General features: G+C 35.0%; 1 protein-coding gene across 1 annotated transcript in view; it reads right to left on the bottom strand.

Moving 5' to 3' along the window:
* LOC140148844 (glycerol-3-phosphate acyltransferase 3-like) overlaps positions 1-22,056 on the bottom strand; it is a gene marked incomplete at its 5' end in the record, with an annotated part of 39,273 nt that overhangs the window by 14,689 nt on the left and 2,528 nt on the right. Inside the window, 7 exons of the mRNA XM_072170928.1 lie at positions 5,882-5,956; positions 7,054-7,119; positions 7,696-7,750; positions 12,002-12,044; positions 12,452-12,624; positions 18,932-19,088; positions 21,665-21,691. Coding sequence (XP_072027029.1) covers positions 5,882-5,956; positions 7,054-7,119; positions 7,696-7,750; positions 12,002-12,044; positions 12,452-12,624; positions 18,932-19,088; positions 21,665-21,691 — 596 coding nt within the window. The remainder of the gene's footprint in view (positions 1-5,881; positions 5,957-7,053; positions 7,120-7,695; positions 7,751-12,001; positions 12,045-12,451; positions 12,625-18,931; positions 19,089-21,664; positions 21,692-22,056) is intronic.

Here is a 22,056-nt window from a genome sequence, read left to right as displayed (position 1 = left end):
CCGATACGATACTTGTGATATAGTGCACTTTAAAAATGTAGTAAATTGTGATGAAACAACCCAAAGTTTGAAGAAAAATTAGCATAAACAGAGTACATAAAAGTTGTCTAAAATATAAGAAAGGTTTAGTATAATGTAGGGATATTAGAGATGCCTATATTAATGATTCAAGTTAAATAGCCATCAAGAATCTGAAGTACACTTGCATTCCACCACTTAAGGAGATCTGAAGTAACAAGCTGCATGAACAATACCATTCGAGTGTTGACCTACTATCGTTTAGTCTTAAGGTGGTTCGAAAGGCAAGGTTTAGGGAAATCATGAATTCCAACATTTTTGCAAATATCTCCAAAACCTTTCATGATACAATCGCAAGTGAGTTTGTGCTTATGTAGGGATATGTTGGCCATGTTATGAAGGTAATAAAACCGTTGCCATGGTAACCAAGCAGTCGCTATTGGCTTCTGACCAATCACATTAAAAGTTGGTTTTTTCCTGTTTTTTCGCAAATCGCTTCATTTTTCCCAATAGAAGTATACTCACATGTTGAGTCATGTTCCTGCACAAAATGCAAAAATGTTGGAATTCATGATTTCCCTAAACCTTGCCTTTCGAACCACCTTAATAGTTTAAAAGATTTTAGCATGATAGAACCTATCATAATTACCGGAATATAATAATTAACCCTAAAGCCCAGGCCTATTTTGGCGAGGGGGAAGGAAAGAAGAGGAAGAAAGAAAGAAAGAAGATAAAACTTTTTTCTGGTGCGGTTAGGGACCTCTCGGGTGCCAGACAAGCGCACAACCATACTTGCCATGGGGGTCTACCTTGTCCAGCCAAGCTTTATGTATCAATATGACTGTGCGCATGATGATGCAATCGTATCACATAGGATACCCATGCTTGCAGATAATTTGTGATTAAAGGGTTTTGATGTTTGGTTCGGTCGGGTTAATTGGGCATTTTGTGATCCATAGCCTCATTCCCCAATTTTCTTTAAAAAATTATACCACTGGAAACCACTGATTACTAAATAATGTTTGTGTGCAAAAATTCCTGCAGATTTATGTTTTTGTGCTAAAATTACAGTATGGTCGCCTATGTAGCAATGTGCTGTACATAATCATGCATAACTTGCAAACGCAAAATAAGAATCAACTGAAATTTTGTGAATAAACTTTTTTGTAGATATCTACTCAAACATACCATAAAAAGGATGCTAGAATCACAAAATACTCCTTTAAAGAGGTAAAAATGATTGTAGTTGTATTAAATGAGCCTGTTGTTTGAAACACAAAAAAATTAACATATAAAGATAAATTGTTAGCCTATTAGGTGTGAGGATTAAAACTTGGAAATGATTTAGTGAGAGTTACCTGTTTGAATCCTGAAAGTTTAAAGCATATTGAATTTGTATTAACAATCTGAAAGAAAAGATTTAAAGTGTGTAATATGCATTGGCATTATATATAAGGTCTGATTGAACTTATGAGGTTTTAAGTTTGCTGTACTACATCTGTTAATGGTTTTGTGTAATGCTAAAAAAGGGAGTCTCCGGCAATCATAACATTATACCTTATATGTTAGAAAAATAATTATCAAGCACGAATCATGGTTTTATTTAAAATAAACTCATATTGACCATAAAAACTAATAAAAACAGTTGGCTCTCAACACACGATATTCACTGAAATAGTTTATGTGCAATGACGTAATAATTGTTTGTGCTCAATTGTTGTCAGCCTTCACTGTATTATTGGGACGTCATTGCACTTGACAATTTCGGTGTCCGGGAATTTTGAATATCGCGTGTTGAGAGTCGGATGTTTTTATTCGTTTTTATGGTCACTATGAGTTTGTTTTAATTAAAACTATGTGATTCGTGCTTGATAATTATTTTTCTTTCATATAAGGCAGAATGTTGTGATTGCCGGAGACTTCCTTTAAACACAACATCTGAAGGTTGATTGAAGATATTTTCTCTACAAATATTAATTGGTACTTACTGTATTTGCATTACAAAGACAAAAAAAATAAATAGGTATTACATAAGAGGCAATATGGTAAATAGTAGTCTAGTTTAAAACTCTCTCTTATACAACAACCAGCCGATCACCCAGGCCTGCATTGCATGCCTACTACATAGGCCTAGGCTTAGGAACCGCTGTATATTACGATGGCACTATACTGTTTATATCTTAGACTCATACCATCTACTCAATCTGATCACATAAGAAATTTGAACCGCCTCACCCGAGTCTTGTGGAAGTTGTAGTTCATTTGTATGTAAATGAGGCAATATATGGATTGGGTAAACACGTACCAAAAATTACGAACTTACATTTGAGTATATATGACAAATGTAAGCTGTGTTATCACGGTACATGATTGGATGACTACTGGTAAATATTCATGATTAGTTATCGACATCTCATTATTTTCTATATTTGGTATTCATAACCCCTGTGAAGGTCCACCAGATTCACAGAAATTTACAGGTTCATCAAGATCATACCGTAAAACCCCGTCTACAAGGATATACCTAAGAAACGCCTCAATAAAATTGGTTGCTTGTTGTATTTGGAGTTTGAGCAAATATATACTGGCACTGGGTGGCTATGCATTCCATCTAAGTATGTTGTAACACCAATCAATTGTATTGACATAATAACGACTGTTTCAGATATCAGGATCAGATAGCTCAATTGATAGAGCGTCAGACTTTGGAACTGAAGAGAGCATGGTCGGGCACCGTTCCGCTTTTTTCATTCTCGTTTAATTTTAACTTTTGACATGTTCTTTTTATCTTTCTTCAAATCTACCTTTCTACTTTTAATTTTAGGTGCGTTTTTTTTTTTTTTTTTTTTTTTTAGTTTTTTTAGTAATTTTGTGGTTTTATAGAAACTAGTAAAAGCATTTATTCTAAATAATAGCGAAACCCACGGTTAGACAGATGTGTTGTAACTACTTGTCTGTCCTCGTCTTTGCAATAAAAACCTATGTTGCACCTTTTGTGCCATCCCAATACGCTGGCGGTTACGTAATAATCGGATTAACTACCATAGCAATAGGTGAAAACAATTTTTGAATATACCGCGCTGCACTGATACTTTCACGCGGTACCTCGGCATTGAACCATATCATGCTGATCACTTGCACCTGTAAGATTAGTATCTTTGAAAAGACCAGTATTGTGTTCAATCTATGATTGCAGATATACACAGGTGATTAGTTCAATCTGCTTGTAGTGCAGCGCGATATGTTCAAAATTGTTTTCACCTAATGCTATGGTAGTTAATCGGATTTATTACGTAACTTCGCCAGCGTATTCTTGAGGTAGGGTGCGTTTTTGGCTTAAGCACGATTTTGTTTCTACTTGAAATGAAATCAAAATAAATATTGTTCTGTTGCCACAATTGCAACAAAAAAAATAGATGAGGAATAATAATTATTCCATATTTGAATCTATTGTCCCATCAAGAATAGAGTGTCTTCAAAAACTTCAATCAATTCATCTGACAAAGGAAACTATTCTGGTCATTCAATTTTGTTTCGCTTGCACCTGTTATATCACAGGCGTTGGTAGAGAAGGCACACTTCTCTTGTCTTCACCGAAGTAGTGATGTAAACACTAACATGATTAATTACCATAGCTAGCAATGGACATACACTATTTTTTGTTCCACTTGAACCCATACTATAGGCTATTCGCTGTCGATGTGACGTAATTAATCGGATTAACTACCATAGCAATTGATGAATACAATTTCGAATATATGTGACGTGTCATGTCAAAAGGAGACACTTTTGGGCAGGATCGTAGATAGAGAAATAGCCAAAAATCTGCCCGGGTGTGATTTTTTCACAATTTGGGTTTGTTGCGAATTTGTGATGTTATTAATGTTAAAAATATTGTCTGATAGTTTCAGACCAGAATATAATTGGCATCTTGTATTTTTTAGACAGTTTTCAAGGTAATTCCTACTCTCAACATTGTCAATATTGTTTTTAAAGGCCAATATCTCAATTTCCAATTTTATAATACCATAACTTTTGAACTAATTATCTTCGCTTAGGAATGTCCAATTTCATTGGGGAAAACGGTGTTGTGGAGCAAAATATCTCTATATTTAAGATATGTAAAAACCTCAAAATTGATAACCTGCCCAAAAGTGTCTCCTTTTGACATGACACGTCACATATAGCCCTGCACTTCATCGTTCACGTGGCACCTATGCATTAAACCATAGTTGTCAAAGAAATGCTAATCACTCGCCATGTAAGATTAGTATTTATGAAAAGAGTGGTATTCAATCTATGTTTGGTGACATACGCGGGTGATTAGTGCAATCTGCTTGATGGTAGTTATTGCGATTATTACGTCACTTCGACAGCTTAATTGTAGTATAGACGAATCCAACAAGCCAAGTGATGGTCAGAATTTATTCGCCATTATACGCTGGTGAAGTTGCGTAATTAATCGGATTAATTACCATAGCAATAGGTGAAAACAATTTTGAACATATCGCGCTGCGCTACAAGCAGGTTACACTCATCACCTGTACTGTGTATGTCTGCAATCATAGATTGAATACAATACTGGTCTTTTCAAAGATCTTACAGGTGCAGCATGATATGGTTCAATGAAGAGGTACCGCCTGAACGTATATAACGCGGTATATTCAAAAATTGTTTTCACCTATTGCTATGGTAGTTAATCCGATTATTACGTAACTTCGCCAGCGTATTGGAATAAAACAGGAGGATGTGAGTTCATAAGGGCAATGTAGGGGATAGGTCACAATCGATGTGGAGAGATGAGAGGTCCGACCAACAGCCATAGCGATTCAACTAATTCCAGCGGACGGTCTGTGGCTAGTAAGGAATCGTCTTTGACCACATGCGCAGATCTGTCTCGTCAGGAAGATATTTAATATCCCGAATTTATAATAGGCCTATGCCTACCAGTTCCATCGTATAACCGATCTGCTAAAGAATATTTGTTACCATGTTTAATAAATTCGTATTTATCGTATAATAAAATGTAGCCAAATGTATATTATGTGTCACACGGTTTTCTGCTGAACCACTAGCAGGCTATGTTACCACATCTATGATAATGACAAAGGTGAATTTTGATGATTTTTACGATCGTCCGGATGAGCAAATCACTGAATGGGTCTTTAGTTCCCTCCTCTCCTTATCCTGCCAATATTATATGAATCAAAGAAAAATAAAGAAAAATTAAATTAAACAAGAAAAAAGACAAAGAAAAGAAACAATAAAAGAAAAACAATAGAATAAATTAAACTAAATATGAAAAAAAAATGATCACTAAAGGAGTCTTTAGAAAATGCAAGAAAATATAAATGAAAAGTTTGAACAATATTTTGTTTATAAAAGTTTGTGTGACCGTGATGAGGCTCGAACTCACCATCTTCCGATCTAAAGAACCAAAGTCTTATGCCTTGCCAAGTGAGCTATGCTCGTGAGATGCTGAAATAAAGATAAAATAATACATTGTATACCTGCTTGTGTCGGTAAATGATTTGCTCAAATTCCATAATGATATAATATTGTGGAGGCGCTAGCGTGAAATATGCTATCATCACAGTCGCTTCTATTCCTTATAGACGGGTTTCTACGGTATCTTTAACTAGGACCCATGCCTATGGAAGGATGTGACTGCTGTAACTTGTGCACACCACTATGCAGTAAAACACAGTATATGGCTTCGAGTGGATACAGGCTGGAAGCAACACTCTAGAGTTAAATAGTGGAATAATCAATTTTTTTTTAAGTCAGTTGAATATAAGATGTTCGTAAGTTCGTAATTATAACAAAACACTTATAACCTTCTTGAATTACGCTACAAACTCACCTTGAGTCAGGTAAATATCCTAAAACTGCAGAAGCTACCATGAGGTACAATATACCAATCACTGTTGCTATTATTCTGTAGTAAGCAAAAGAAAACAAGTAATGGCAAGATGTATTAAAGATGTTTTCTAAATCAAGTGTTTAAATTGTTGTGCAATATGTTAGGCACACATACAAATCAAGTCAACATTATTCTCAATTCATAACATACAAAAGCAAACAGGAAAGTGCAGAGGTGATCGGGAGGTTATTGTGGTGGCAAGGCCGGTGGTACCTCACCTGCTATGGCCATTTTATAGGTACATGTAAAATATATAGTAACTATATTGAATAATAAACATTGTATATTTATATAATATTGAATGGCTTTGAGTGTGATACAAGAATATATTGACGAGATAGAAAAATATTGCACAGTCGAAGACGAGTGCAATATTTTTCTATCGAGTGCAATATATTCTTGTATCACACTAAAATAAGCCATTCAATATTATTATTATTATTTATATCAGGCTTTTGCTATGCGGTAAAATAAATTGAAGCTTACCTAGCCACCGGGTTTAACCAATGTGTATTGTAATGTAAGCTTACCTTTTGACCTTCTTGTTTTCTGCTCTTTACTCTCCAAAGACAATTTCGGAATAATTATATATAGGTTTATTTGTAGGCCTAGATGTGGATTATATTTCCTAAGGTTATCACCATCCAGAATTGTCGCGAATTAAGTTTGTAATTTTACTTGTTTATACAGTACGAAATCTCCTGTGAGCCGTTACAGTCTCTGTATTGTTGTGCTGTTGTATCATGACACGTGTTGGTGCTGTCACCATGGTAACGGAGCAGCGTGCAGACGCGATACGTGATACAATATTTAAAAAATATTGTATTGCATCCGGGTATTTTGCAAATATTGTACAATATACAGTTTTATTGTATCGCTCAAAAGCCTGATATAAATAATAATATTCAATATTGTTCACCATGAAGTACTTGAGTTTCTGGAATTATCACATTTTCCCAAAAAAACAAAGGTGATATCAAATGTGGGAGAGGTGAACTTTGGTTTTATCTTTAAAACACTGTGGCATGCTGGAGTGTATGTTGTTTCTGTATTCATACATGTATTGAGTGAGTGATGCTTCAGTAATACAACAATAAAATCACCTGACTTACCTAAGTGGCAGAAGAAAAAAGTATCTAAAGAGAAATGCTACTCCCCACAGTAACGTTAACCTCAAGCTGAAAAGAAAGTCAACAAAATTACATGAATTATTTCCTAATTGCTCTGAAATTGGGCCAAATGAAAAATGCATACAATTTTTTATTTCAGTACTATATTCGATCCATTAATGCTTCTCCCGTAATAAGCACCACTTTTGAGTGTCAACTTAAACTGTCTTTAAACACCCCCCTTTTTTAAATATTAATGCACGTGCATAACTAAATTCCATTAAAATTGCCTTCTAAACTTTCAATTTTAGGATTTTGACTTCAGATACACTGAATTTTGAATGTTTATGCATGTAAATTCCCATTTGTAAGTTTCATTTCATAGAATAGATTCATAGGTGACCATATCAGTCATACCTGATGAAGTCCTCCAATGTGCAGTACCAAATATTGGAGTGAGTAAAACATTCACTTGGTTTTGTCAAACAAAAATCCAGTCTGGTTTTCATTTCATAATTTTAATAAGCCTCCCTGAACACTACAAGGTCAAATATGTTACTACCCACTTTGGAAGCATTGATATCAACTGAAGCTTATCAGACTTATTGACTTGTCTAATTTGTTTATTGATCAATGGAATCTTACCCAAGGTATTGATATCTCATACTTGTTCTTGTCAATAAATTCCATGATACCAATTCTGCAGAAAAGAAAATGACAGAGATCAATTAATTCAATTCAAATAATTCACTGTATTTGTGATCCAATCAACCAATGAGGACAACATTGATATAAAATTGGATCGATTGAGCCCATATATATTGGTCGAGCTATGAGTTTTAAAATATTGGATGAGACCAATATTTTAAAACTCATAGTGAGACCAATAAATATTGGGCGTAAAGCATCCAATTTTATCATTATTATGTGTTGGATCCAATATTTTCACACACTTGGATTTATCAAAACATAATGCGAAAAACTGTGTGGATGACATGCCCAGTCAGGTGCTGGTTTCCAGAAGGGGTTACCATGATTAACAACAAATCAGGTTCTTTGATTGTATCTTCATGTGATTCAATTTCTATGCAACCTTTGTTCACTGGTGAGCATCCACCACAAACTCAGTGCTAAGTCGCCAGTGCTATATTCAGAGATATTGACCAATAAAGCTTACATGAATCAATAGAAAACAAAGGAATTTCAAGAGCAAAAATTGGCTCTTTGAGCACCTATTTCTCAAGTAATTAAAAGGGCATTTCGTGATCCACAGCCTCATCCCCCCACTTTTCTCAAAAAAAGTTGAGATTTTTATATCACTAGAAACCTCTGGCTACATAATGTTTATGTTCAAAAAATTTCGTGCAGATTAATTCGTTTAGCAAATACAACACATTGTCTATGGAGCAGTGTAATACACATAATCATGCATAACTCGCAAATGCAAAATCGGAATCAACTCAAATTTTGGGAATAAGCTTTTTTCGTGGATATCTACTGAAAAATATCATAAAAAGAGGATGCTAGGATGACGAAATACTCCTTTAAGACAAGTGATGATATGTTATTTGAAGCTTGTTTTATATAGATATTTCCAGTGATGCCAACGCCGTGCCTTAGGCGCACAATTGGGCTAATTGGCGATCACTTGCCGCTACTCAAAAAAGCATGCCACTACTTGTCTAAAATTGGGCTACTTTTGCCAGTCTCAGGCCGTGGCAGTAATTTGATGTATTCCTTTCAATTTAGCGGATTTATAAAGGTTTTGAGTCTTTGAAGCTCCAAATTGAAATATCAATGGGTTTTGTGACCATTTATTGATCGGTCAGTAACTTCCCAGTAAGTACCGGAAGTTTTAAAGTCAAGTGCTTTTCCGCTCAATTGGGTGTTCTAAATTCGGGTAAATACGCCCAAATATCCGGTATTGTGCGCTTTTTTGGAAGGTTAAAAAATTGGGCTACTTGAGAATTCTTTACCGCGGTCTGGCGAGTCAATGCGCCGTGCCTTGATGTTGAAAAGTTTTGGCAACACTGGATTATTTCCACTGCTTAATAATTCAAAACTGGAACACTGGGTACGTCATGGATGGTAACATTTGATATTGGGCATCAAATCTTATTATTATCAATCTCTATTTATATGTAACTGACTGCCTTTTTGCTATGGGCCCCTTTTCAACTTTTAGTGGGGCCATCAGACACAGAATTCTCAGTTTAAAAAAAGTACTTTTCATCATGATTTTTGCATCATGATAATGAAATTTTGAACAGCTTTAATTTGATGTAAATAGATTAGATATTGGCAGTCGCTCTGCCGATCAGTGATGGAAACAACATCATAAAGAAGCGATACGCTCTGAGTGATTCCATAGTATCATATGTCCTTTAGAATTTGAATATTAAATCAACTCTTACAATGTAATCTGAAAAGAACCTTGGTAAAATATTATCCTCATTTGCTTGATCAAATCGGGTTACATTTGATAATGTTAGGTGACCTAAATTGCATCCTACTTCTAAATGCACTCCAGATAAAAAAAAATATATATATTTTAACAATCGGTAGTAATAAAACTGTCAAAATTCAACACCTGTAAAGGTTTTCATTAATAAGTAACCAGGTTAGAAAATCAGGTGAGGTATCGATTAGATAGACCTCTGACCCAAGTTATCAGTTGACTACATTATTGTATACACTGTTCACAGGCTATTTGTTCTCATGGTATCATAATTTAGAATTCTATGGAAAGCAAATATTGTCGGCACAGACTTCTGATGTGTTTGTCTTTACCAAATGTGTCCGTCCACAATGTGACCGTCCAGCCGGCTGTATATCAATGTAGGCGTTTTCACTTTTTGAGATATTGGACAGGCAAAAACTTTCTACAAAATAAAAAAAAAAAAAAAAAAAATTGTTTGATTGGCATAACATTAAAACAATATTAGGGTAGGTAGGTACCATGTAGGGATTTTTTTTTGACTTTTTCTGCAAATTGCATTTGATAAAAGGCCTTGGAAATTTGTTTCTTCCTTTTTTTTTAAATAAAATTTAGTTTTTAATTAATTTATTTATTTACTTTTTTTTTTTTGTGCAAAAAACCAAAAAACTTTTGGGTCGGGCCAAATTTTATTGCAAAATGTGTTGATATACTGTTAAGCATGAAATATTTATTTGTGTGCATGAAAATTTGGCACATGCAGTTGATTCATGAAATATTCATGTACGCAGATTCATATTTCTCTTCTTATGTACACCAAAGCAATCATTTATAATTTTAATTAAATAAATCTGGTACCTGAAGTTAATAAATGTTGACCCAGTGTCAATACAGTATACATGTATGTTATTCAATAAAGCAATGGTATGCACTAAATAATCTAATCTGTGGTTAACTAGATACACACTATGTACTCATACTATGCATGATTTCACAATGCTACAGTTGCGTGTTGTGTGTGTACATAAGAAATAAGTCATCGCACTTTATACCAACTATGTAACAGTTGGTACTGCAACCTTAGTTCATAATGAATCGTCATCAATTAAAGGTATATCAGTGATCCCAGTGAAAGCATATCAATAAAAGCTAACAAATTAAACATTTATCACCCACCTTTGTACAGTATTTTTGGTGAGGCCTGAGAGCACATCAGACACACCAAATTGCATTATGAATAATGTACACTTAATAAAGCGCTGGTATCCGTCAAGAGACGCTCATGGCGCTTTGCAAAAACAACCAATGTACAATGATACAAACATAACAATTAATGCCAAAACAGGTCATCAGTGTTGTATAGTTCAAGATATGCATTGAGTCAATTAAAGGCATTTTGGAACAAATGGTTTTTCAAGTTTGTTTTGAAACTACACAAGCTCTTGGCAGAGCGAACTGAAAATGGTAGATTGTTCCAAATGTTTGCAGCTAAAACATGATCTGTTGCCCCACTGGTTTCTGTCAACTGTTTCTTGAAGAAGTCCTTTTGTAGCAGAACAGAATGTCCTTCTGATATCAAATAATTTTGATTTTTTTTTTAAATATGCAATATAATACAAATTATATGGCAAATTATTAGAAATATTATCAGATATTGAGTAAGGTTTGATCTTTCCCTAGAGAAAGTCCTTTAAGGCGTCCATCATATGAAAATTTTGACCTTTCGTATTGAAAATACATTTTTTTCCCAAAACACCTAAAATTTTTAGGTCTTTGCGGGGGAAAATGTACATCTTCAATACAAACCAAATTTTTCATATGATGGACGGCTTTTCACCCCAGCTACATACTTTAAGTACATATCATAAGATTTATACAAAGTTAACTTTTTGAGGACTGTTAAATGTCAAAAATATCATTTTTTAAATAATTTGTCATAAAATTGTGTTATATCACAAATTAAAAAAAATTTTAAATTTATTTCATATATTAGAACAACATTCCCTGTATTCAGAATGCAATTTGGTGTGTCTGATGTGCTCTCAGATCCCAAAAAAATACTATGCAAACCTCACTATCTGAGCCCTTGAAGTAAAGATACTATTAGATTACTAAGTCAATAAAATTGCCATTTCATATGAAAAATAAATGGCAAAAGAGAAGGAAACAGTGGTGTCCATATGAAGCTCGATTCAACTTCATGTATAAGTATCTATTCAGACAATCTCCTCCAACATTGAGCAAAATGTGAAAATATTATTCTTATTTGGTTGTTTTCAGTCTTATCATTCACTTGCAGGGTATGTTAGCACACCCTGTTACTTACGAAATCTTCATTTTTGATCATTTTATTTTATTTTCTGATTTCAGCAAATCACTGATGGTGCCTTTAACCATTTTCAAAGAAATGATTAAAATTTATTCAAATGGTCTCAGGTCTCAAAGAATAACATCAAATATACATACTGATGGAGCACATTTAGCATATAAAATGATAGGTTATATCATAATTACCTTCTGCTGAAAATCTTTTAGTTACTTCATCATCAACAATAGCCTGAAATGATAGAAGCAATTCACATATAAGTAAAATACAGACATGTGTCAAATGTCACATGTACATGAATTTAACCTTAATTTATTATTAAATTCAACATATTGCTACAAAGATTTTAATGAGATATATTTATTTTTCTGTTAAACAGTTGCTTTGCAAAACATTCCCGCTTTGCTTTGTATAATTTCCATCTAAATTTCAACAAAAATCTTATTTAGTTGTGAAGTACCTACTGACGTTCTTATTTTTTTATAACAATTATTTTCAACCTTTTTTAGATTAGTTCTGAGCCATGAATTTAAAAGCCTGCGATGCTAACCAATCACAGGATGTGGGGAGTTTGATTGACAGGAAACTAACCAATCACAGGCCATGGGGAGTTTGATTGACAGGATCGTCAGGCTTACCTCTACACCTTTTTTGGTGAAATAGAATGCATCCGAAAGATGAAATTCATGATGATGATGATGATGATGCTCTTTATTGCTGTCGTCTGTTTGCCCTGTGTATTCCAGTGATTCGGTAGATTCAGCTTTGATTCCATCTGCCAGATGACGTGGTGAATCCTTTTTGATTAATTCTACAGAAATAATCACATAAAAGCAGAGTTTATACATGTGTCTATATAAGGTATGGCATTTTGGAAGTGCTCTATGCATGTTTTAAACAGATTAATTGAGTAGAGCAAAGCACACTTTTCAATATGCCTTTTGTTTGAAGTAAATAGTTTTCAAAATATATGAATTTATATTTTCTTTGTATCGTATTGTTTTGTTTCCACAAGTATCCTCATATACCACCTTAAAATGATATACATTTTCATACACTAACCTGGAAATAATTTTGTCACAGGCTGAAAATGTTTCAATATCCTTTCTAATTTCCACATATGAATGAATTAAGGGATCTAAAATGAACGTTTATTATGCTTCGACAGTATTTTTGTGGGACATGAGAGCACCTCAGACCTATCGAATTGCATTCTGAATACTGAAGCATGTCTTTCTGATATCAAATAATTTTCATTTTTGAAAATCACAATATAATACAAATTTTATGAAAATCACAATATAATACAAATTTTATGACAAATTATAAAATTTGATATTTTTCAAATTTTTGATATATAACAGTCCTCGAAGTAAATTATATAAATCTAATGATATATTTTAAAGTGTATGTAGCAGGAGGAAAAGCCGACGGTCAATTGAAAATTTTGACCTTTCATATTGAAGATATGGATTTTTTCCTAAAAAGACCTAATTTTTTTGGTGTTTTGGGAAAAAATCCATATCTTCAATCTTTAAAGGTCAAAATTTTGAATTGATCGTCGGCTTTTCATCCCACCTACATACACTTTAACCGTATAAATCATCAGATTTATAAAGTTTACTTCAAGTACTGTTAAATATCAAAAATATCAATTTTTAATGATTTGCCATAAAATGTGCATTAAATTGCGAATTTCAAAAAATCAAAATTATTTGATATCAGAATGACATTCTTCGTATTCAGAATGCAATTCGATGTCTGATGTGCTCTAATGTCCCAAAATAAATACTGTCCAAACGTTCATACCCCAGCCCTTAATGTATGACATAGTGGTGTTATCAATAGAGATTTTGTGTATCGCCATGTCGGAAGAAAATACTTTCGACAATCGACATGTATCGACAATCAACAACCTGACAGCGTGGGAAATATCTCCAATTAAGCTTACCTAATATTCATCAAAACAAATGCTCTAGAACGTGTGTGTGGCATTACTGCTCTACCCCACGTGATCTGCACAATAGCGAACACTATGTCATGATATTCCAAAGCTGTAATTGGTTGAGGTGCCCATGTCACTGACATGATATTTACACATATATGTGCTTGTCCTAGTGCATTATTCTTTATTGGTCATTTTTTTATCATCACTGCTATGTGAGACTTTTGTACGAGTATCATTGGATGAATAAGAATCATGTCACCGACATCATCAGTCACTGTCAAATTGTCCTCATGAATAATTCAAAAGACATCAAAAATATAACCACACACCATGGGAGCTAGACACATTGGCACCATCACATGGCGCCGTGTGTCTAGAGCCCAAGAGATGAGTATAGCTAATTTAGAATTTATTTTGGGTATTAAAATAAAGTAAGAATATCAACCGAGAGAGAGGGAGAGCGAGAGGGGGGGGGAACGGGATAGTAAAGTGAGAGCGAGGGGATAGGGAGCGAGGGGTAGGGGAGAGTAAAGTGATAGCGAGAGGGTAGGGGACACTAAAGTGAGAGCGAGGGGCTGGGGGACAGTAAGATGAGAGGGAGGGGGTAGGGGGACAGTAAAGTTAGAGCAAGGGGGTAGGAGAGAGGAAAGTGAGAGCGAGGGGGTGGGGGGGACAGAAAAGTGAGAGCGAGGGGGTTAGGGGACAGTAAGTGAGAGCGAGGGGGTAGGGGGACAGTAAAGTGAGAGGGAGGAGGTAGGGGAAGAGTTCAAGTAGAGCGAGGGGGTAGGGGGACAGTAGTAAAGTGAGGGGGTTTGGTGGACAGTAAAGTGATAGCGGGGGCTAGGGGGACAGTAAAGAATGAGCGAGGAGATTGAGATTCGGAAGCTGGCATGGGAGGAAGAGGTGGAGAGAAGGGTGAGACCCAGGGTGAGACAGGGGAACTGGTTAAGAGAGGGGTTGAAAAGAATTACGACCAAATGGAAAAAGAGAGGGGTGGGGTGCTAAGAAGACGGGGGAGAGAGAGAGGATTCAAAGAATGTGAGACGAGAGGTGAGAAAATGGAGTGTGAGGGGAGGGGGGAAAGTATATATGGTAAATATTTAGCATTTAACCTCATATGTTATTTGATAATGATATGAAACAAATCTTACTTTTCTATAAAACAACTTGTTTTGTTTTTTTAATACTAAACAAGATCAGACTCAGAGCTGAAACTGTGATGTATACTTTTACCTTTCATCTGTCTGGGTTCTTTTTTAAAAAGCATACTATTGGAATAAATTAAATTTCTATTCACATATCGTCAGGTCACTGGATACCACGTGAGTGACTTCAAGACACACAGAGGGCACAAATTTGATTGGTTGGGGTGGATCACTAGCGATGATCTCAGCAACAACAAAAATTGATACCACTAGGGAATACATGTACAAGAGTGGAGAATATCAAGCAAGTTACTTTAGGCCACGCCTTCCTCTGTCAATTGTGTTGATTATTTGGGTTGGTGTTTGTCACTGACGGTGACCAAGCATCCCTGGTTGGATAAAAGTCTTCTATCCAATCAGTGACTTCTTCTACAAGAAGTCACTGACAGTCATTGACATCGGCAGTCGGTACCACAAAAGAATGGCAATCATGTACCACTGACAATGATGTGTGCATTTCTATTCAATGTCTATGTAGCGTAACAAAATTAGAGAGAGTATTAAAAATTTTGTTTACGTTTAAACGGTTAGTGATTTTTCTAAACGGATAGTGCATTCAGTGGCTAGTGATGTGAGACGGTGCATCGTTTGTGTGTCGATACTACCATTGAGTGTTCCAACATGTCGGAAGTCTTTGAATTTTCCGACTATCGATACTTTCGACAGTCGATAACAGGCCTAGTATGACATTTACAATGTACATGACCCCGCAAATCCCTCAATGATCATGATGATGACTATCAGTTTAGAAAATCAAATATCAAGGACAGCCCATGTAGCTCAATTGTTAGAGCATCAAACTTGTCTTCAGAGGGTCTGGCATATATTCCAAGGATTTTGGGTGTGCCATACTTGATTCTCCCATTCTCCCTCCTTATTTTTTCACATTTGCCTATTATTACTTTGGTCCATCCAATGTTGTGATTTCCACTTCTTTATGGTTTGTTGCATTTGAAGTTACTTTTTAACACCTTCTTAAAGTTAGCTTTGTTTGTTCCCAAATTTAAACAGACACTCTTGTATATAGAGTGTGCTCCCTGGGGGCACTCACATGTTAAGGTGGTACGGGTATGTGCGGCGCTCAAGGGTCCCTTTTTCAGGCTCTCCGGCAGTTCCTTAAGCCCCACATTTGGATCTGCTCCAGTTCTTTGAGCCTCAAGCTCTGACAATTGCAGCTCTTTAAGCTCAAATTTGGAAATAATGTAGAAATTTTTATTCCTATAATTTGGCCCTAATTTCAGTTCTTCAAGCCCCTATTTTGCCCGAAAATCAGTTCTCAGTTCCCAAAGTTGTCTCTATAATAGACGGTTTTTAGCCCTCCCTTAAATTTAGTTCCCTAAAAGACTGAACATTTTCTGGACGCAGAGGCTATCGTATTAAAGGCTACATTAAACTGAACATTGTAATGAAACACAACTCGTCTACTTTCCTACGATAATGTACAAATAGGTCTTACAGTATGTTTTTAAGGCGATATAATACCCTGATTTTCATCAGTACCCATCTTCTTTTTTTTTTGTTGCAAATTTATGAAGTATATTTATATGTTCATCAACTCATGTCCTGAACTTATAAAATATCTCTACATACATTGTACAAAGTGGTTTTAAACCATTTTAGAAAATAATTTTAGCCCTATATATTTTTTTGTTTACTGTATCCTGGTAACTGAGATGTGTGTTTCATAACAAACCATAATTTATTCTATTGAACATGTCCAAGTAGAATACATGAATAGAATACATTAAATCCTTTGTTATACTATCTATAGAAATGTACTCACTGATTATAACACTGAATAAATTAAATAGGCCTAATCTCTTCCACATAGACAATTTAATACTACACCATGTATGTATATCTTCTATAATATGTTGTTAGGAAAAGAGATTAAAAAAGGCTATAAGGTCATCAAAGGTCAGGTTATAGGTCAATTGGTTCAGGTCAAATTCAGGCATCAATTTGGAATACATGTGATAGCCTGTGATATCATGTCATAATGAGGCATCAATTTTGATATTTTGTCTGTTACTGGATGGCCACGCGTTTTGAACTCGCCACCCAAAAATGGTGGTTTTGTTACGCTTTTCCAAATCGAGACTCGTTCAAATTGTTATATCTCTGCTTAAACAAAAGGTAAATTGTAGAATGTTTGGTGTCATTTTGTAGCTAAATGAGTGCCCTAACAGACCTCCAAAGGAGAATTGTTTATCAGCTAAGATAGTGGAGGTACAGTTGTTTGAGTTCAGAATGGCCGAGGTGGTTGTTGAGGCGGTGGCGGTTGAGGCGGTGGCGGTATGTGCAAAGTCTATGGGAAAGAGTTTGTGTGTGCGCGTTGAATCAAATGATCGAGTTCAAAACACACGGCCGGATATATAATGGAAATGTGTGAGGTGGATATACTAAAATACCTTGGGATGTAAATGGTGAGTACAATTTAGATTGCCTAGTTGAGATGGATTGGGCAAATAAATATAAAATAGTTACCAAAATCACAAAAATGAAGCTTACGGAAAACTACCTAATATGATGGTATAGGTGACAAAAAATACAATTTTTTTCAACATTGCTGTAGTGTGGTTGTGGTAACCTGTTACCTATGGCTTAATTAAGTTTCAGTGACACAGTGTCGCAAGTTCAAAATACAAAATATAGCTCGACATTGAAAATAGAAGCATTTTAACCGGTTCGCTTTTTTTTGATAGTTGTGGAGCACCAAGTTCATGAAGTCATAAAAGAAATCAGGGACCACTTATTCCCATTTTACATATCAACATTATTTCCCTAATGTGTTAGCAACACATATCCAAAATTTTAACGAAATCCGTTGATAGTAAGCTTTCCAAAATGAAGTGAATTTAAATCATCAGTGATGTACCTCCTTTTGGCTTCTATCTTCAAAAGCATGTAAGCTACATTGATACCGATGCCACCAATAAAACGAGAAGATTTGCCCTTCATTTTGCATACCACTTTTGCCCAATTTTTTTTTGTAATTTCTTCACAAAATGCAAAAAAAAAGCAAAAAAAAATCAATGGGTGTAGTACCCCCTTAAATGGACGATGCAATCACCTCCTCAAAATTACAATCATCTTATGAACCCTCTCAGACTCTATGCAGAGGTTAAACAAAAGCTTCACGGCCCGGGGGTACTCAGTACAAATGACCATACGGGACGTGCCGCAAACATGGGTAGCATTTTCAGCCTTCTGGTATATCAATGGCCCCTTTTCAAAGCCTATTTTGGTATATGAATGGGTCCTTTTTTCAAAATTTTCTCAATTTTCTCGGAAAACAGCCCAATTTTTCCTTAATCTAGCCAAAATTTTCAAAATTTTCCCAAAATTTTGGGAAAATTTGTAAAAACTAAGACAATTTTGGGTAAATTCGGCTGAAAATTTTGACTTTTGGTATATAAATGGGTCCAAATTTCTTGAAAAATTGGTATATTTATGGGTCTACTTCCAAAATCTCAGCTGCACGTCCCTACCAAAACCAAACTTGAGTACCCCCGGCTTCACGGTCCCCTTTATTTCAAAGATACTGTACTACAAGTCTTGCAGAGGCTTTATAAATAGAATTTGAAAGGGTGATGTATTTTTACAATCATCTCTCACCTCCCAAACAATTTCACAAGTTATGTTTTATTCTTGTCTCAATAAAAGTATACAATGGTATATGGTATTGATTTACATTATTGAAAAAATATCATTGTCTTCTTAACACTTTACATACATGTACCACATAAGGTAAACACCCATGTGGTTACCAAATCCTGATTGCTCAATTCTGGTTTTATACTGTAATGTGTGTCATTTCCTGTCCAACAGATCAAGTAAATAGTTCAAATGAAAAGCCCTGCACTTTGAGGTGAAATTATATCAAAGTCTAGAAACAAGTTTTGCTCATATCCCAACATCTAGAAAGTCTATAGTAGCGTACATAAATAGCACTTGTTACTTACTCAGGCTCTCAACGTTTGGAATGGATGTAACAACCTGCCCATTGCCACTGAATACAGAATCATCTTCCTCTTCCTCCTCCTCATCATCATCAGCAGCAGCTGCATCCTCACCATTACTTTCAGCCTCACGAGCTAATTTTATCCTCTCACTTCCAAACTGTGTGAACAAACATAAAAAATAACAGAATGTTGAGTAATTAGACAGAATAATTGGTGCACACCAACAGCCTTACGTTGGCCAAAGCATTACGTCAGTGTCACTCAAATGTATTTTTATCGATAAGTTTGAAGATATATTTTTTTAATCTTAGAAATTCCTTCAATTTCATTTTAAGAGTAAAATCACTGATAAAAATTACAAAATCATGTCAAATAAAAGAGAGATCTCTCAAAGCATAGACTGATGGGTATGGTTTCCTTTGAAAACTTGAAGAAAATTCTTTGGACTGAAAGAATGTTGCATTTTTTTTTTAAATGTACATGCAGTGGTAGCACCTGGATTGGTGGGAGTGAGGTGATAGGGAGGAGGGACAAAAAATGTGCGCCCTAGGGTCCCTGATGGAGAAAAACAGAAAAAAAACAGAAAAATTGATAATATTACAAATGTGCAGTGTGCACCATAGGGTTCCCGATGGAGAAAAACAGAACAATTGATAATATTACAAATGTGCAGTGCAGTGTCTCACCACTGAACAACACACCGATCGCGCGCCGCCATATTGTTTTGGTTCCACTGGTTCCCGGCAGCTTAAAACACGATAGAATACTGAGGATACATGCATTTGCAAACCATCGCGGTATATTTCAGATCTCGGGTTGCCAACTGTTTTCCTACCAAAAATACGCTAATTATCATGATTGCAAATCGCTAAATGCGATTTAAAATACAAATTTCTGGCCGGAAATTTGTGATTTTTGAATTAAAAATCCGGATTTTTTGGGGGGCATGTTAAAAAACCTTGAATAACAAGAAATTTAGGGTCTATAACTAACTTTAAAAAATTAAAAAAACTATAAAAATTATTTTAAAAAAAGTTAAATTTTTACGGTTAGACAAATAACCGTTAATTTACATCCCTAGTCACCAGACACTTTTGATACTTTCCAAAAAAAAAAGTAATCTCGAAATTTCTAACCAACAAGTTAACATTGGCACACTGTACTGATCACAATTAAAGTGAGTGGGATTGCAGGAGCTTAATGTTTCCAGTTGGAACCATTTGACTAAAACGCTGGAATTTCTTAATATTTTAAATTACATTGATCTTACATGTATAGGAAATGAGTCAAGGAAGCCAAAAATTGCATTCATATTTCCATAGGTCTTGCAATACTTGAGTTAAGGTCAATAATATTTTTTAAACAAAGGTTTTGGTCATTTCCCAAGGCAAATAATGCACATGGGGTAGAAATGACACACCTTATAACAAGCCTTGGGATATCCTTACATAGAACCCGTACCATTCCTCTTGTACCCCAGCTTTATTTGTCTCAATATTTGAGTGCAAAGACTGCTTGGTCATGTTCCCCTAGATGACCTGCCTTTTAGTTGAAATGGTACATATGTAGTTACCCCCCCCCCCCTGGGTTTCCCCTTGGTGGTTTGGAAAAACACCAGACACAAAACTTAACTTGGCTAATTATTACTTTCCTGTCAGACATGGACTTGACCCAATTTTTTTAATTTATCAATCTGATCTATCAACTACTCTGGTCATAATATAGCTAATACATGTAGCCATAACTTGAACTACCTAACACTTTTAACAGGAATTGTACATACTGTACAAAGAACAAGAAAATCAAGGGGCTGTATGTATACACATGCTCCAGAGGGGGTTGACATGCAAGCCATTCTCTAGCTGCACAGGACAAGGAAGGAAAGCCATATTTGGTACAATGTAGGTCAAGAGGAAGGGAAGTAATTTTTGACATGCCATTTTCATGATTTTGAGGCACATTTCATTCTATATATATGTAACTAAGTATAATTCTGAGCAAACTCTAAGCATAATTTTGAGCACTAGATGAATTAGGTTTAACGTGTTGTGTACTGTATGCAGTGTGCCAAAAATTGCTTGTCCCCATCTTTCAGAATCCCTCTCCGGGGGCATATAATTATTTTCTCCAAAAGTGAGCATTTTACCAAAATTTGACATCACAGTGTTTGCCAATATTCCAAATAAATGTATTGTATGATCATACTTTTACTTTAGACCAACAATTTAGCAGATTTGAGTCTAAAAGTAAAAAGTTTCCACAATTCCAGGGTTGAGGTTGGCCTTACATGTACATGTACAATGTAACTTTAATTTTTTTGGCCTCATAACTACTACTAAATTGTTTATCTAATTCTAAGTGCAGAAAAAAACATACAAATCCAACTGCGGTATCAGATTTATAATTATGTAAATATGCTTACTTTTGGAGAAAATTGTAAAAAAAGCACGATTTTGATCCACATTTTTTGGACAACATAACTTATTATTTTTCAGTCAAATTCAGTGTATTGTTTTGTCACTGATTTCAAACACTACTAATGGAAAGATCTAGGAAACATTTTGAATTTTTTTAAAATTTTGACCACCTTTTAGAAATATTCTTCAAAAATGGTTGAAATTTGAAAGTTTCAACATAATTTAGGTAACTGACGCATATTTTGATGGAAATTCTAAATATTCTACAAAGCTTTCCTAGAGTCAAAGGAGCTCAATGATAAAACCAAAATCTTACCTTTATCTTGTATATTGATCCAGTTAGCTGTCCAAAAAATTGGAAAATGCATGAAAATGAACATGTTTAAAAATCACTGTTTGTTTTTAAAAAATGTGAGTGCACAGCAAACAAACAACTCTCATACAATTGCAAATCGCAAACATCCAGATTCCTCCATTTTTACAACTTGTAGCCCTACTTACAATACAACTGCCACACACATCATACTGAAAATCCAAGCAACATTTGGGGATTAAAAGGATTATTAAATATTTCACCATCCCAAACAAATGATCATGAATTTTTTTTTTTTAATTTTCATCACATTTAATTGATGTTACAACATGCATTTTGTTTGCCTGCAAGGGCTTAGGCAGCCGGCTGTGTAGGGAGTGTTTTACACACCCAAA

The sequence above is a fragment of the Amphiura filiformis genome, chromosome 3, assembly GCF_039555335.1.
Source record: "Amphiura filiformis chromosome 3, Afil_fr2py, whole genome shotgun sequence".
NCBI lineage: Eukaryota > Metazoa > Echinodermata > Ophiuroidea > Amphilepidida > Amphiuridae > Amphiura > Amphiura filiformis.
The sequence above is the reverse complement of the archived record's forward strand: the minus strand, read 5'-3'. Positions and strand labels throughout refer to the sequence as shown.